Source organism: Erpetoichthys calabaricus, chromosome 5 (assembly GCF_900747795.2).
Source record: "Erpetoichthys calabaricus chromosome 5, fErpCal1.3, whole genome shotgun sequence".
Taxonomy (NCBI): Eukaryota; Metazoa; Chordata; class Cladistia; order Polypteriformes; family Polypteridae; genus Erpetoichthys; species Erpetoichthys calabaricus.
In genome coordinates this window covers 104,851,368-104,866,388 of record NC_041398.2, presented here as the reverse complement: position 1 = coordinate 104,866,388, position 15,021 = coordinate 104,851,368, and the positions used below count along the sequence as shown (strand labels likewise).

General features: G+C 39.6%; 1 protein-coding gene across 1 annotated transcript in view; it reads right to left on the bottom strand.

Moving 5' to 3' along the window:
- sorcs2 (sortilin-related VPS10 domain containing receptor 2) overlaps positions 1 to 15,021 on the bottom strand; it is a 1,166,544-nt gene that overhangs the window by 17,278 nt on the left and 1,134,245 nt on the right. Inside the window, exons 18-22 of the mRNA XM_028801884.2 lie at positions 11,577 to 11,748; positions 10,459 to 10,645; positions 4,988 to 5,121; positions 3,687 to 3,810; positions 1,738 to 1,850 (exon numbers count right to left, since the gene is read on the bottom strand). Of these exons, the coding sequence (XP_028657717.1) occupies positions 1,738 to 1,850; positions 3,687 to 3,810; positions 4,988 to 5,121; positions 10,459 to 10,645; positions 11,577 to 11,748 (730 nt within the window). The remainder of the gene's footprint in view (positions 1 to 1,737; positions 1,851 to 3,686; positions 3,811 to 4,987; positions 5,122 to 10,458; positions 10,646 to 11,576; positions 11,749 to 15,021) is intronic.

The following is a 15,021-nucleotide window of genomic DNA, read 5'->3' as shown; positions in this document are numbered from 1 at the left end:
GTAAAATGTGCCCTGCACAGCTCATATAATTATTTTTTCTCTTGTCTCTTGCACTTGTCCGCGGACAACTGAAACCAGAAAAACACGCTTGTCCGACGGTCAATTTACTCGTGTCGGACGAGTTGGGCGTTGGATTTCCGCACCCCTGATACATTAACTGACACAATGGACTGCTGTTATATACTGGTTGACTCCTGCCCTTTGATGTTCAGAACACGTTTCAGCCCCCTTAACCTGAAACTGGCCCAGAAAAAGTGAAATCTGTTGCAGCAATAATGAAAGAGTCATAGACTACACACCTAAGTTTACAAAGGGATAGAGGAAGACTATTGAGCACACACCTTATAGTGCCATGATTACTAAATGTTGTGGAGGATGATAAAAACAGCACCCACTTCAGAAAGGGGCAAACCCAAGAGTAAGGGATTTCTAACATTTTAGATCAAACAAAACAACAATAAAAAATGTGACAGAATAGAAGAAGAAAGGAAACCGAGAAAGAGTAGTGTCATCGACAATGTCAAAATATAGGAGTTGAAAAGATTAAGGGAGAATGAAAACAGACACCATATAACATCATTTAATGATTAAGCAACAATGGAGGCTAAAACAAACACAAAAGTGGAAATATTTTGGTGGAACTCCTTTGACGACCAATAGATCAATCATTTCATCTCTCCTCACTCGCACATTTCCAGGTCTGGTTAATAACGTCAATGTCAGGAGGAGGTTTTCACAAAGTCAACTGTGAAGACCAAGTATTGATAATGCAAACCATGAACTACGTGGAACAGAGAAAAATCTCAACAGTCCTGTTAAAACTAGATCTTGAAAAGGGCTTGATGTTTCAGAACATGTACGTACTTGAAAGGTTTTAAAAATGATGGGCCTTTTAGGTAAAAATTGTAAATAGAAATGTAAAGAGTGCTATATTAAGCAAGAGGCCAATACAATATCGGTGCTGTATGATACTGTATCTGACGTTTTGGAAGTCTGTTCCCATATGTGGGAGATGCCAGCTAATTCAACACTTCACACTCAAGGTTTGTTGAACTTGAGGAGGAGGTAGTTGGCCTGCATTGTAGCAAGGAATAGGCACATCATGCTTAGGTGTCCTTTAAGGAGATAGTGAACCTCCTAAAAGTGGCACTGGAGGCGACTCCAGACCAGAGAGGTAGAAGGAGGTGGCTCATGATCAGATGTAAGCACGAAGCAAGAGGTGCACACTGTTCATTGACCCCACAGCTGGAGGTGTCCAACCATTTTCAGGACCTTGCAAAGCTGGATTGAGACCTTGATGTGAAGGGGAGGGATGGATCACCTCAAAACATGTCCCCAAAAAGAGTCAACCTGTTTAAATAATACAGATTATGATGAGTAGGATACATTTTGTGGGAAAGATAGGTGGGGAAGTTTAAATGTGTGTCTTCTTTACACAAATACACATACGTATGTATATACACACCCACACACACATATATATATATGATATTAAAGGTATAATGTATTATTGCAATGCATTATTAATTAAAAATTAAATGAAAACATTCATAGTAATAAAAAGGCATACAAATTATAGTGAACAGAAACAATTATCAATCTTAAAACCATTTGTTGTCAACAGTGTCTGTACAAAAATTATGACCTATCAGTTTTTTGTTGTATTGATTGATGGCCAAAAGTACTGAAAACAAAATTTCGCTTCTCAGACTACCACAGAGCACCAGCGTCACATACCTTTGCTATAGCTTTAGTGACAACTCGCCCAATGTCTTCACGCCATTCAGGGATATTTGGATTGAAGGCATCAAGGTTTTTACTGAATTTCAAAGGAAGAGCCTGAAACTGATCTGAAAAAATGTAAGTTTAAGATGCTAATAAACATTCATTTGCTTCTAATTTTATAACCAAGTGTGTTATTCCCTAATAAAGATGAATAAAACTAAAATTAAAACAGGAAATTACATGCAATAAAATTGCAAAACAAAGCAGAATGTAAAAACATCAGCTCATGTGTAAACAGAAATAAATACACAGAAACCAACAGTTATGACTTTGCTGTATATTCTTGCATTTAAGTTCTCCTGCAGATACGCCTGGACTTGATTTTACTGTATAATTTCTGGTATTTTATAATGTCGGTCATATAAGTCGAAAACGGAAAACTCACGCTATTGGGCCAAGAGATTATGATATGCGTTAATTAAGTGTCGCATTTTTGAATAGGCGTATAAGTCAGGGTCTGATTTTATGATCAATTTTTTCAGGTTTCAAGACCTGACTTATATTTGAGTATATACGGTAATTACAATTTTTTTATGGCAGCATCTAACCATTGGTGGCATAAACATGAATCTTACCATACCCATACAAATCACATTATTGTTGTTATGTTTATGTCTAATGAGGACACTATGGGGTTGTGCTTGCTGAAACATTTTCATTTCACAGAGACCTTGTGTAATGGGAGACATTATGTGCTTGTGAGTATGAAAGCTACACAGCCCTGTAACGTTCTGTTACAGCACCCTCAGATACTGGTCCTGCAGAAAAAAATGCTTCTAAAACAGACTCATCTGGAAGGAAGTGACGAGCTGTAAAAGAAATCATCATCCTGAGCCAGACAGACTCACTCACATCATGGGTGAGCTACATCCTCAATGTCACTGGACCGAGCCAATAAGCAGTTAAGAAAGCAAATGTTTAGCTTGTCAGAAATGTTTAAAAACAAACTGTCAACCAATTACAGTAGACATATTGTAAACAATTCCGTAATATTAGCTAATGAGATCTGTAATTAACATAAGCATAAGGATTTTTGAATTGTTTTGAGTCACGCATGCATCCTGAGTCATACCTCAGGAAATAACCTCCACTTCTCTAAGTGGGCACTATGAATGAAACATTATTCTTAATTTTTATGTCATTTGTCACATCATTATTTTGGTTGAAATTGTTATTATTTTTAATGCTAACTCTGTAGCACCATTTTATGACATTCTTACTGTTTATAGTAATGTTAGCTTTTGTCGGCAATATTATTTAGTGTAGCAGCCTGCATGATCCGGCATCTAAACCACTGAATAAACTTCCAGCCATTATCCGACCCGCTATATCCTAACTACAAGGTCACGGGGGTCTGCTGCAGCCAATCCCAGCCAACACAGGGCACAAGGCAGGAAACAAACCCTGGGCAGGGCACCAGCCCACCGCAGGGCACACACACACACCAAGCACAATTTAGGATTGTCAATGCACCTAATAGTAGTGCTACGGGAGGAAACCCACACAGACACGGGGAGAACATGCAAACTCCACGCTGGGAGGACCCGGGAAGTGAACCCGGGTCTCCTTACTGTGAGGCAGCAGCGCTACCCACAGCGCCACCATGTCACTCTGGATAAACTTAATTTATTTTATTTGAGGAACAGTTTGGACCTGTTACAACATTTATTGCAACTTTGATTTTTGGATCTTGATTTTGGTGTTATCCATTCGTTATCCGTTATATCATTCGTTTCTAGATTACATAGCTTTTGACCTTTGCCTGCCCCCTATGTGCTCCCTAAAAGCATTTTTTTCATTTCATTTGTTGTGCATAGGTTCATGTTTTCTGTTGTGCCCAAATAACAAACACAACAAAAAACATGAACCTATTTATTTATACATAATAACTATGTTCTTACCAAAAACACGCACTAATTTGGTATCCTGGACCATGGATCGTCCACATGAAGCTTGAACTGTGACACTAACTTCCCCAGTCTCAGGAAACTTGGTGATCAAACTGTTTGCTAGTGAGAGAACTGGCTGCAGAAAAGCAAAAGAAATGACTTTAACACCGTATAAGAAAAGTCATTAGCTTGCAATAATACATTCATTTTTACAATATGGATTTCAGATACAGTTACAGTAATCACCTATAATGTGATCCTGATATCCAAGAATGAGTGACGATTTAGTACTTTGTAAAATTTTTATGCTCAAGTTGATTGAGAAACCAAAATCATGCTACAGAACTGGGAAGTAGCATAACACAGCATATAGTTGACAGGGGGCACTACCAGTGCCATCCTGAGTTGTCAAGACAAATGAATGATTAGAACTGGTTGTGTTAATGTTGTTGTAGCTCTCTATACCACTAGATGGCAATATGTTGGAGCATTTAAACTGGTAATGGGGAGGACAGCCAGTCTAGTCTTCCCCAGTACAACCCTGAGGTAATTCAGAAGTCCATACCACAACTGGCCCCTAAAGGCCTCTTTCTGACTATTTAGAAATTTAGCTTGAAGTTGTGACGTAGTGGCAGACAAGGGTTCAACTGCCAGGTGCAAAGAAGACCAGTGGCAAGAGAAGGCAAGTAATACACCTGAAAAGGTGAGAAGAAAGCACAGAGAAGTAGTGGGGAAGTTGAGGAGTCACCCTATGTGCCATTTAGGGTGCTTATTGTTTAACAAAGTTTTATTTTGTTGCTGTACCCTCTTATGTTTAAATCTTATGCTATAATTAATAATTTGTTGTAATAAGTCTGTTTTCTTTTGTTTCTTTGGACTCCTTTAGGGTCAGGGTTTGCTCTGAAATGCCTCCTCCAGTCCACTATAGCCATTGTTACTGTGAGACATCAAGTGTGAGTCCACTTTGATTCATTTTTTATGTACTACATATACATATAATAAGGTACTGTTAACACTTTTAGTTACAGTGGTATTTTGTTATTTAATAGCTCAATGTAAGTAGGTGCACATCCTCTTAATAAAACAGATACGTTTAGGCAAGAATAAAATTTAAAAAATGCTGTTTTCTGTTTGAAACTAGGAATTTTAGTTGAGAGAAAGTCTGACTGGCCAGCCTGGAGTTGCTGTAATCACAGCATGTTAGGTGGGCTACAGTGTTTTAACACATCCATATGATTGACTAAAGTATAGCACAAGCCGTTGATGCAAAAGATGCCCAAAACGATACTTTTAATGCATAAACATCAACTTACCTGCAGATTGTTTCCAATCCACCAGTAGAAGACAGTCAGGTTGTTTCTCGCAGGCAGGACCACAGCTGTGAGGTTAACTTTCTGATTCCTCCCAGCGACAGGCACCACTTCTAAATGAACCTCCTGAAGGGGAGCTTAACCCCAAGAAATACAAATGAAAGAATTAGACACTTTCCAAATTGTATATCTTAGCAGTACGCTTACATTGACTCATCAAGTCTATTATATTGAAAGAGAATACTGTGAAATTCTATAATAATTCACATTAAAAGGCATCTTACATGTTAAAATTGTCACACAGTCAAGCAGCACATATTGTCAATCTGAGTCTCAACAATAAGACTAAGTTGCCTTTATGCGTTGCTCAAAGTTTATTATAAGTAATGACTAATTGTGTCCTGCGGTGGGATGGCACCCCGCCCGGGATTGGTTCCTGCCTTGTGCCCTGTGTTGGCTGGGATTGGCTCCAGCAGACCCCCGTGACCCTGTGTTCGGATTCAGCTGGTTGGAAAATGGATGGATGGATGGACTAATTGTGTACCAACACAGCACTTTTATTACTTAAACACTGAATATAAATATTCAATAAACACTTGCTGTTTTCTGTTCTATGGAATGGATCCTATCTGTGTTGTGTTCTGTGGAAATGGTCCAGAAGTTACTGAATCAGACCAATGGAAGATTAGAGCAGGAGACAGAGCTGGAGGTAGCAGAGTTAAAGATGTTAAGATTAGCACTGGGTGTGACGAGGATGGATAGGATTAGAAATGAGTACATTAGAGGGTCAGCTCAAGTTGGACAGTTGGGAGACCAAGTCAGAGAGGCGAGATTGCATTGGTTTGGACATGTGCAGAGGAGAGATGCTTGGGTATATTGGGAGAAGGATGCTAAGGATAGAGCTGCCAGGGAAGAGGAAAAGAGGAAGGCTTAAGCGAAGGTTTATGGATGTGATGAGAGAGGACATGCAGGTGATGGGTGTAACAGAACAAGATACAGAGGACAGAAAGATATGGAAGACTGGAGCAGCTGAAATAAAAAGAAGAAGAAGATTATCCATCCGTTCATGAGTGATGATAAGGCTCACAGACATTAAGATCCACAGATTGTGACGACTACATTCTCACAGACTCATCGTCATTAAATGCACAAGTGCGGCTGAACAAAACACTGGGTTATGCCTAGTCCATATACTATTACTGATTGTACTTTATGAACAAATATCAAATGTACGGTGCTGTCATTTTAAATGTTTTAAGTATTTCTTAAATCTAATGCCTTCTGAAAAAATAGCTGAAGTTAAGGGTTGGTCCACAAAGTTGACACACATTATTATGAATGGCATTAAAAAGCAATGATCAAAATTACAGTGATGTGTTTATACCCATAAGTAATTACTGTAAGAGGAAAGACTTACTGTATACTTGAAACTGTGTCAGCCTGTTAAACTAGGCCATTCTGAACTATATCTACCAGCACATCATTATAGAAATGAGACACAATAATATTTAACCTTTTTATTTTGTTATATGATAATCATATACATATAAGAAGTCTTTTTTCTATGAACCAAATATTTATCCTAGACTTTTAAACTGTTTAACATTTTGGGGACATTTAGATAAAGTATAGCATAGGGATGTTTGAAGATCACACCATTTATCTGTTTTCTGATTGGTGTAATTAAAATGCTTCCTTGATTGTGTTATGTGAATGAACAAAACTGACAGAAAGACGCTATTCTGTTTGGATCGGTCAGTCTTGCCATACAGAATGCAATTGTTCACATGGCAGGGCTCCTTCATCCTAGTGTATCAAAGCATGTCCATCTTTGGATTCATTTGTTGCGGTGACTCACAACTATTCTTTATTGTTTGAGAATTGTCCCTAACTGTACTCATTGTCAATCATCCATATTACTAACCGAGAATGCTAAACCGAATGGACGCAGGGACATCCGGCCATGGGCCGTAGCCGCAAAAAGACGTACTGCGCAGGCGCCCCAAGAAATGAGGTGGCGCAAGAGGCGGGCGCAACCACAGAAAAAAGGAGTGAGCACAGAAAAAAGGAGTCAAAGAAATGAGGCGCCAAACGCAGGCGACGCACACAGCGCCGCACGAAACCCATTGCACACGAAACTAGCACACAAAAAAAAGAATCCGCTTGCGCCCACCTGCAAGCACCCACCCCCCCTACAAGCACCGATCAGGACACACACAAAGAGGACGATTCAACAAGCCCCCTGGCACACAAAAAAAAAAGAACCCAAAACCACCCCGCCCACCCTACAAGCAAGGGACGGGACACACACAAAGAGGAGGATTCAACAAGCCCCTGGCACACAAAAAGAAAGAAGACGCTCGCACCCCACCAATCCTCCCCCCCCCCCCCCCCCCCACAGACGCCGGAAAACCACACAGCGCCGCACGAATCCCATTGCACACGAAAGGGGACCCACACAAAGAGGAGAATTTAACAAGCTCCTAACGCACCAAAAAAAAGAAGCCGCGACCGCCACCCCAAGCCCATTAGAGACGAGACATGGCACACAACACGTTCACAACAACGACGAATCAGACCCACAAACAAACTAACATCAATAAGAAGTGACACCCAAAGCCCCATTTGTAAAGGAACCGTCCATATTAAACATACGTCATCTCAACACCTTCACACTATGCAGCATACGTGGATCTCCTTACAATAAACCACTATTAACCGTTCAACTGCAGAAAAGGCTCCATATTAACAGTAAGTGCGATCCTCCTTATTACTTATCCATATTTCGCACGCTGAGGAACAAACAAGTCATGAATACACGCTCACGGGTACAAAACGATTCGGCTCGGATAACGGGACAAAACACACGAACCCGCATGAAACAACAAAATACACGGCGGCACATACAACGCGCTTCTGAAACTCCGGGAGCAAAAAATTTCACGGCTCCAAAAACGCAAAGCTCAACTAACCCCGTTACAGAGACGTGCCCAAATGGACAGACACAATGAACGTAGACGCATGCAGCGCGCGTCTCAAAGTGCTGCATCGAAACAGGCACGAGTTCAAACCGAAAGACCTCGCGTCTCAGACATACAAAAAAGGGAGCGAAGAGACAGCATAAATGAACGCAGACGTCTACAACGCGCATATGAACTGACAGAAAACAAGCACGCAAGGCTACAAAAACAGAAAGCTCAACTGACCGACAAACAAAAATGGACAAGGCTCGATACAAACAATGCACGACGTAGACTGAAACGGACTTTTCGCAAAGCACAGGCGAATCGATTGCACCTCCAAAATAGCGCGTCCCAAATACTGGACACACAGACACCTGCTAAACGCTTGCGCCACTTGGCTGACAACGCGTTCAATAATGAGTGCACTATTGAGGAAAATTCATTGGGATTAAAGAATGTCATTTGCAATCATTGTCATTCACTTGACTTCCCTGAAGAAACAACTGGCAATACAAGTAATGAATTTACACGTTGTTGTCAAAAGGGTCAGATTAGACTGCCTCCTTTACATTCATATCCTGAATATCTACAGAAGCTTCTAACTAACGATGTGCATGAAAGTAAAAACTTTATGAACTGCATTAGATCCTACAATAGTTCATTTGCTTTTGCATCTACTGGAGTAAATATCAGGCCACCAAAAGGCAATGGCCCATACTGCTTTCGCATATGTGGACAAATATGACATCCGTCTTGCGAAACTGTTAATTATTGATGAATGTACAATGGCATCCAGTCACTTACTCAACACCATTGATAAACTTCTACAAACGTTGATGAATAATAATATTCCCTTTGGAGGAAAAGTACTTTTATTAGGAGGTGATTTTAGACAATGCTTGGCTATTGTTCCACATGTCATGCGCTCAGCTATTGTTCAGTCCACCTTAAAATACGCAGACAATTGTCATTGCTTTCAAACAATACAGTTAGTGCAAAACATGCGATGTCCAGATCCAGAATATAACAATTGGCTATTACAACTGGGAAATGGTACACTCACCAATACAGATGGACTTCACACAAATATTATTACAATTCCCCAATCCTTTATCTGCGACAACTTAGTTACAGAGATATTTGGAACAGCAATCTCATTGGACCAAATACCCCTTTTAACACAACGCACTATATTATGTCCAAAAAATATTACTGTTGATCACATTAATAACCAGGTCATTTCATTACTTCCTGGAGAGATACGGCTCTTTCTAAGCTCTGACAAAGTTGACTCTGATGACGACAATGAACATATGAATTTCCCCTTAGAATATTTGAACACTATTAACCCAGCCGGATTACCACAACACAATCTTAGCCTTAAAAACGGGACAATAATCATGCTATTAAGAAACCTTAACACTAAACAGGGTTTATGCAATGGCACACGTTTAGTCGTCAACACCATGACACACAATGTTATTCAAGCAACAGTTCTTACAGGATCACATGCTAACAATACTGTTCTCATTCCTAGAATTGACGTTATGAGTTCTGACCTAGAATTACCTTTTACATTGAAACACCGACAGTTCCCCATTAAAACTGCATTTGCCATGACCATCAACAAATCACAAGGACAAACCATGGACAAGGTTGGCATCTACCTCTCTGAGCCCGTTTTTGGACATGGACAACTTTATGCTGCCTTCTCACGTGTTCGACGTTCATCTGACGTTAAAGTTAGAGTTATAAATGCTCCATGCCAAGGAAGACTCATTCAAGGACAATACACCATCTTTACTACTAATGTTGTGTACAAACAAATATTCCAATAAACCATTACTCTGTGCCAAACACTGTGTTTTTTGCTTTCTATATGCATCATCCACACCTCCACACTATTCTATATCTCATTCATACATCTCACTCTTTGTCATGCCCCAACGCCAGGGGTTGGCGAGCGAAGCGAGCAGGGGGCGGAGCCCCCTAGTTTAAGCTGTTTATAAACTCATAAATTAAATCTACAAGCCAACTCAAAAGAAATATTTTGAGTCAAATTTTGTAGATCTGATGGTTCTTGATAACACTTCTTCTGTTTTTGATAAGAAGTAAATTGGATGAATTTGACTAGTAGTGTTCACAGTTGACGCATGAGATGTTAAGACATGTTCAGCTTTCATTAACAGGACAATCTACCTCAAGTCAGCAACTCTCATTTCCAATACTTAGGATTCCCTAGATCTGTTTATTTCATCATATCATGTAATTTTCAAAACGATGCACATTCTTGATATATTCTTAACTGTGATTCTGCTTTCAAAACAAATGACACGTAGAAGCTACATTCAACATTGTAAAAGATAAATACATAAATAAAGGTTAATTTGTTGCAGGTTAGTGCCCTGGCTGGCTGTCACATATGGTCCCCTATAAAGTGACCTATTAATGACACAATAGTGCTGCTATCAAAAGCCCAACAGTAAAATGTAAATAGTCCATCATACTCACGGTTAACCTGAATGTAGACTACTGCTTCGTCATGGCCTGCTACGTTCTCTGCTTTGACTGTGACTCGGTAGATACCTGGCTTTTCATATCGATGTTGAATAGGCTCATCTGTCACTGTTAAGTTTACATAAATTGCCCGAAATCCATCACCAAGGTCCACCTGATATTTGGTGTTCAGGGTGTCCCCCTTTAAATTAGAAAATGAGTGAAAAATGTAAACAACATAACCATAAAATTAAAATCAAATTAGGATGCACAATAACCAGTATACACAAATCAAGAAATATAATTACATTGGATGCAGGAAAAGGATTCATTTTGTCACCCAAATTTTAAAAAATACACCAAATTCCTTGTTCACAAAACCAATGACCCAATGGTAGTAGAGGACAAGCAGATAATTACAAAAAGTGGAAGAAGGATCAATACACCAAGCAGTCTAAGTTCAGTTCTGCAGAGTTCACTTAACCAAAGTTCACTTATCCTGACTTTGAGTTCAGTGCATCAATCTGAAAGTCTCAGAGACAATATTACTGGACACCATCTTCAAAATGCCAATTAATGTCAGTAGGGATCATTTCAAAATCTCTCCAGCCATGACCTTAGCCCGTTCCCTTTAAGATTCAAACTCTTAGTCCCCAGGCAAAGATCAGTGACTGTGATGTACTGACGCCGAGTTCTACAGACTCCCCAGCCAGTGTGCTTTCTCTGTCGATGGCCCCGATTTGCTTATCATTCTCTGAACCAAGTAGACTTTACATGATTTGAATCTGTATTATTACAGGTCAGCTTTAGTACCTAAGAAGATGGAAATCAAGGTTCCAGGAGAGGAAGAATAATGTGAAGGCTACTCTATGTATTATTTAATATGTACTTTAATTAAAATCAGAGTCGTTCTGAACCTCTAATTAAAAAAGACAATACTCATTTATTAATGAAAAATGTCTTGTATTTTTCTGTTCAATCTGTGATACAAGTACTATGATTAAATGACTAGTCCTTCTCTAAATGAATCTGATATTTAGTTGAAAAAATATTTTTACTTAATGTTATATTCATTCGTGTAGTCTACATTACCAGAACAGAGCCCTTATTTTACAGTGAAGGTGTGGTGTTACCTGCTCTTGACGAACAATAAATGTGATGTCATCGCCAGGCCCCACTGCCAGCGTTTCTCCTTTGATGCCAAGCTGCAGACCTCTAGGGGGCAGCAGAGGACAAGTGTGCTGCTTAGAGCTTTGCTGCTTATTAACTCCTCCTTCACAAATATTAGAGACGACTTTCCTGTATCTGTGTAAAGGAAAAATGAACAATTAGGATCAATGTCACCATTATTAAACGCATATAAAATCACACAACTCAACAGTTGCAATGACTTCTGTTTTCTTATTTCATCTGTTGCCCGTGATTTTGATTTATATACTGTATTAGCAGGAGTACCGGGCATTGCCCGGGAGTTTATAACCGGTGAAGTTCCTAAATGAAAGAAACAGAACATAGAAATAGAACAAACAGTTTTCTGATTGACATTTTATTGTAATAGGTAATATAAGTGGTTATTCCAGAGCCTTTGGATTCACTATATTTTTTGTTTTGCCTTGTGGTGCGAAAATGAACAAATTCGGAGGATTGCCCACTGTAGAACATGGTACGTAGAGTTGTCCGTGTGAAAAGCATGGATTATCCAAATTGATGCGTTTAACTTGCAGTGATTGCCCTTGAGCCTTATTAATTGACATAGCAAAAGCCAAACGAACATGAAATTGTAGCCGTTTGAAATCAAAGGGTAAATCATTCGGAATCAGCGGAATTCTTGGTATGAAAATATCTTCACGTCTTGCGCAAGGTTTGAGACGCCTTTGAAATAGACTTTTTTCTGGTATTGGAAGTGGACTTTCTAATTCTACGTCATTTTTTCAGTGGCATGGGCATATTAGTGAAAAGCAGGACAATTATAATGTGTCACATGGTATTACGTACGGAATAAGCACCACAGTGAGATGAATGTACGTTATTTACAATACGTCGGAAAACGAACAAATAGTACCAGTCAGTCAGAAAGACCAAGACTGAAATAATACTTTGAGTCGGAAAGCTAGCAAATAGCACCACAAATACGTAAAGCCAGTCACGCACACTGGGTCGTTCACGTTTTACATCCATACAGCAGTTCCCCTTCACCTGATGAAAGCAGTCAGCCTTCTCATACTTGAACACTTCCGCCATCTGTTAGCAATTTAAAGAAACATTGGTAAAGAGCGATGCACAGGGACCAAACATGCCACTGGATGGAGCCGCTGTTAACGTCTGTTGCAACGTGCGGCCATCTTGTCGATGATAAGTACGGGGACGTGTGCTGAATGTTGTGTCGGTGAAAAGGTGCCCTGCGCTTCACCACGAACATTTTTCCCAACCAAACATACCCCATGACCTCCTTCTGGTCACAAAGAAGCCCCATCCCCAGTTTGGTGGCGATTGGACGCTCGTTGCAGAATGTATGGCGGACAAACAAACATACATACACACATACATACATCGACTCTGCTTTATATATTAAGATTCTCTTCAAGAACGAGTGGTACAGTAAGTGATAAATGATATTTTTCCAGTCAGAGATTATAGCCAACATTTTGATTCTTCCATTCTTCATCCATAATACGATGACTGCACATTCTCCATGTTATAATAAGGATTATCACATGAAGCCATCAAAATGTGTCTCTTCTTCAATACACATTTTTCATGTATAAAAAGGGAAATTATGACCGAACAATCAGATAGCAAAAGAATAGTGGCCATACTAAAAGAAATCTGAATGAACCCAGAATTAAAAATTGTGAGGTGGTTGGTTGAGTTAGTGCTTCTGCCTTACAGCTACAGGGATCTCAGTTACATTTCTGCTCCAACCACTTGTCCATGTATCATGCATTCCTGTTTCTGCACATGTTCCCTCTGGACACCACAACCTCTCCTCACACGCCAAGGATGAGCATTCTTGGATAATTAGACATTCTGAACTGATCCAATTGAAATTATTTCAAAACTGAGGACATAGTGTTCTTTTGTCTATGTTAATTTGAATAAAAATGTAACTATCAAGCTGGGGAATTTACAGATGATAGTATAATTTTTAACTCAATTATGCTCTTACTAGCTGTACCCCGTGGCTTCGCCCACATAGTAATGAAACAGGACAAACTTTAAAAATCAATTGATGTTGGAACTGTATTTGATCGTGTTCAGCTCTGATGGGAAAGTGTTCCCCACGTGGGGAGAAAAGCACATGGCTGTGATATCTCTGGCAATCACCAGCTAAAACACCTTTAAAACACATGGAGCTCTGATCTCTCTCTCAAAAACGTCAATTGTTACTCCTTAACAATCTGTAGATGATAATGTCTGTTGAACAAACAGGTATCACTAGCTAGCTATAGCAAGGTGCACTCCAACACGTGGCGAGAATTTGACTAACTCAAACAGAGGCTGGCGAGTGAATGAGGAAGGCCCCGCCCCCCTGCTCTCGGCCCACAGCCACTCTCTTGGATTTGCATAAATACATAGGTACCACAAATGAACTATGGTACTTAGCGTGATGAGAGAAGTTGCAAAATCAACCGGAAAGTTCAAGCAAATTATAGAAAACAACCAGATCTAAATCCGTTAAGTAATTCTCCCGTGAAAAGACAGACATACAGACAGAACACGCTTGGACCACGAAATTTTTAAAACCGTTTCTTAGCGCGCACCTGTGGGCCAAGGATAACCTACATTTCAAATTTCAAGTCCCAAGTCCTCATGGTCTGGGAGATTTCATAATGAGTGAGTCAGTGATATTTGGCTTTTATATATATAAATTAAGCAAGCTTTACCTGAAAATCATAAACAATCCCCATGAAAGAACAACCTAAATGAATACTCTAATGGATATGTGGCAAATGAATATAGCATAATTTAATTTACTCTAACTTTCTCACATCCACTTAATCCAAATGATGGTCATGAGGGCCTGGGCCTATCCTGGGCAGCAATGGATACAAGGCAGGAGCCAATGATGAGTGCGATGCCAGCCCATTGGAGGGCCCAGTAACGTACACACCCACACTCATACCAGGCCAATTACACACACATCACTGGGATGTGGGAGAGATACTTGAGTACCTGTAGAAACACCAGACAGGCACAGAGTGAACATGCAAACTCCACATAGACAGCAACTGGCCTAAGGACTTGAACTGGAGACGCAGGATCCATGAAGCAATATTACTGTGCCACCCACTTTAAAGGAAACACTTTCAAGCCTAATCGAAATAGATCTTCAAAGTAAATGTCCAGCTAGGTAGATACAACTTTACATCAACAAGTGGTTTAAGATAAAATTCTTCAAATTTAAAAACACAAACAAACTGTTTAAAAAATACATTTGCATTTGACATTCAGTTCCAGTAATTCACTAAACATTAATGAAAAAAATGAAATTGGAGATCTTCCAAAGTAATATTTGTGTTTGACTGTGTTTCTTAGCAATCCGTGAACTTGAAAAATTAAAGTTGATTATCCTCTTCA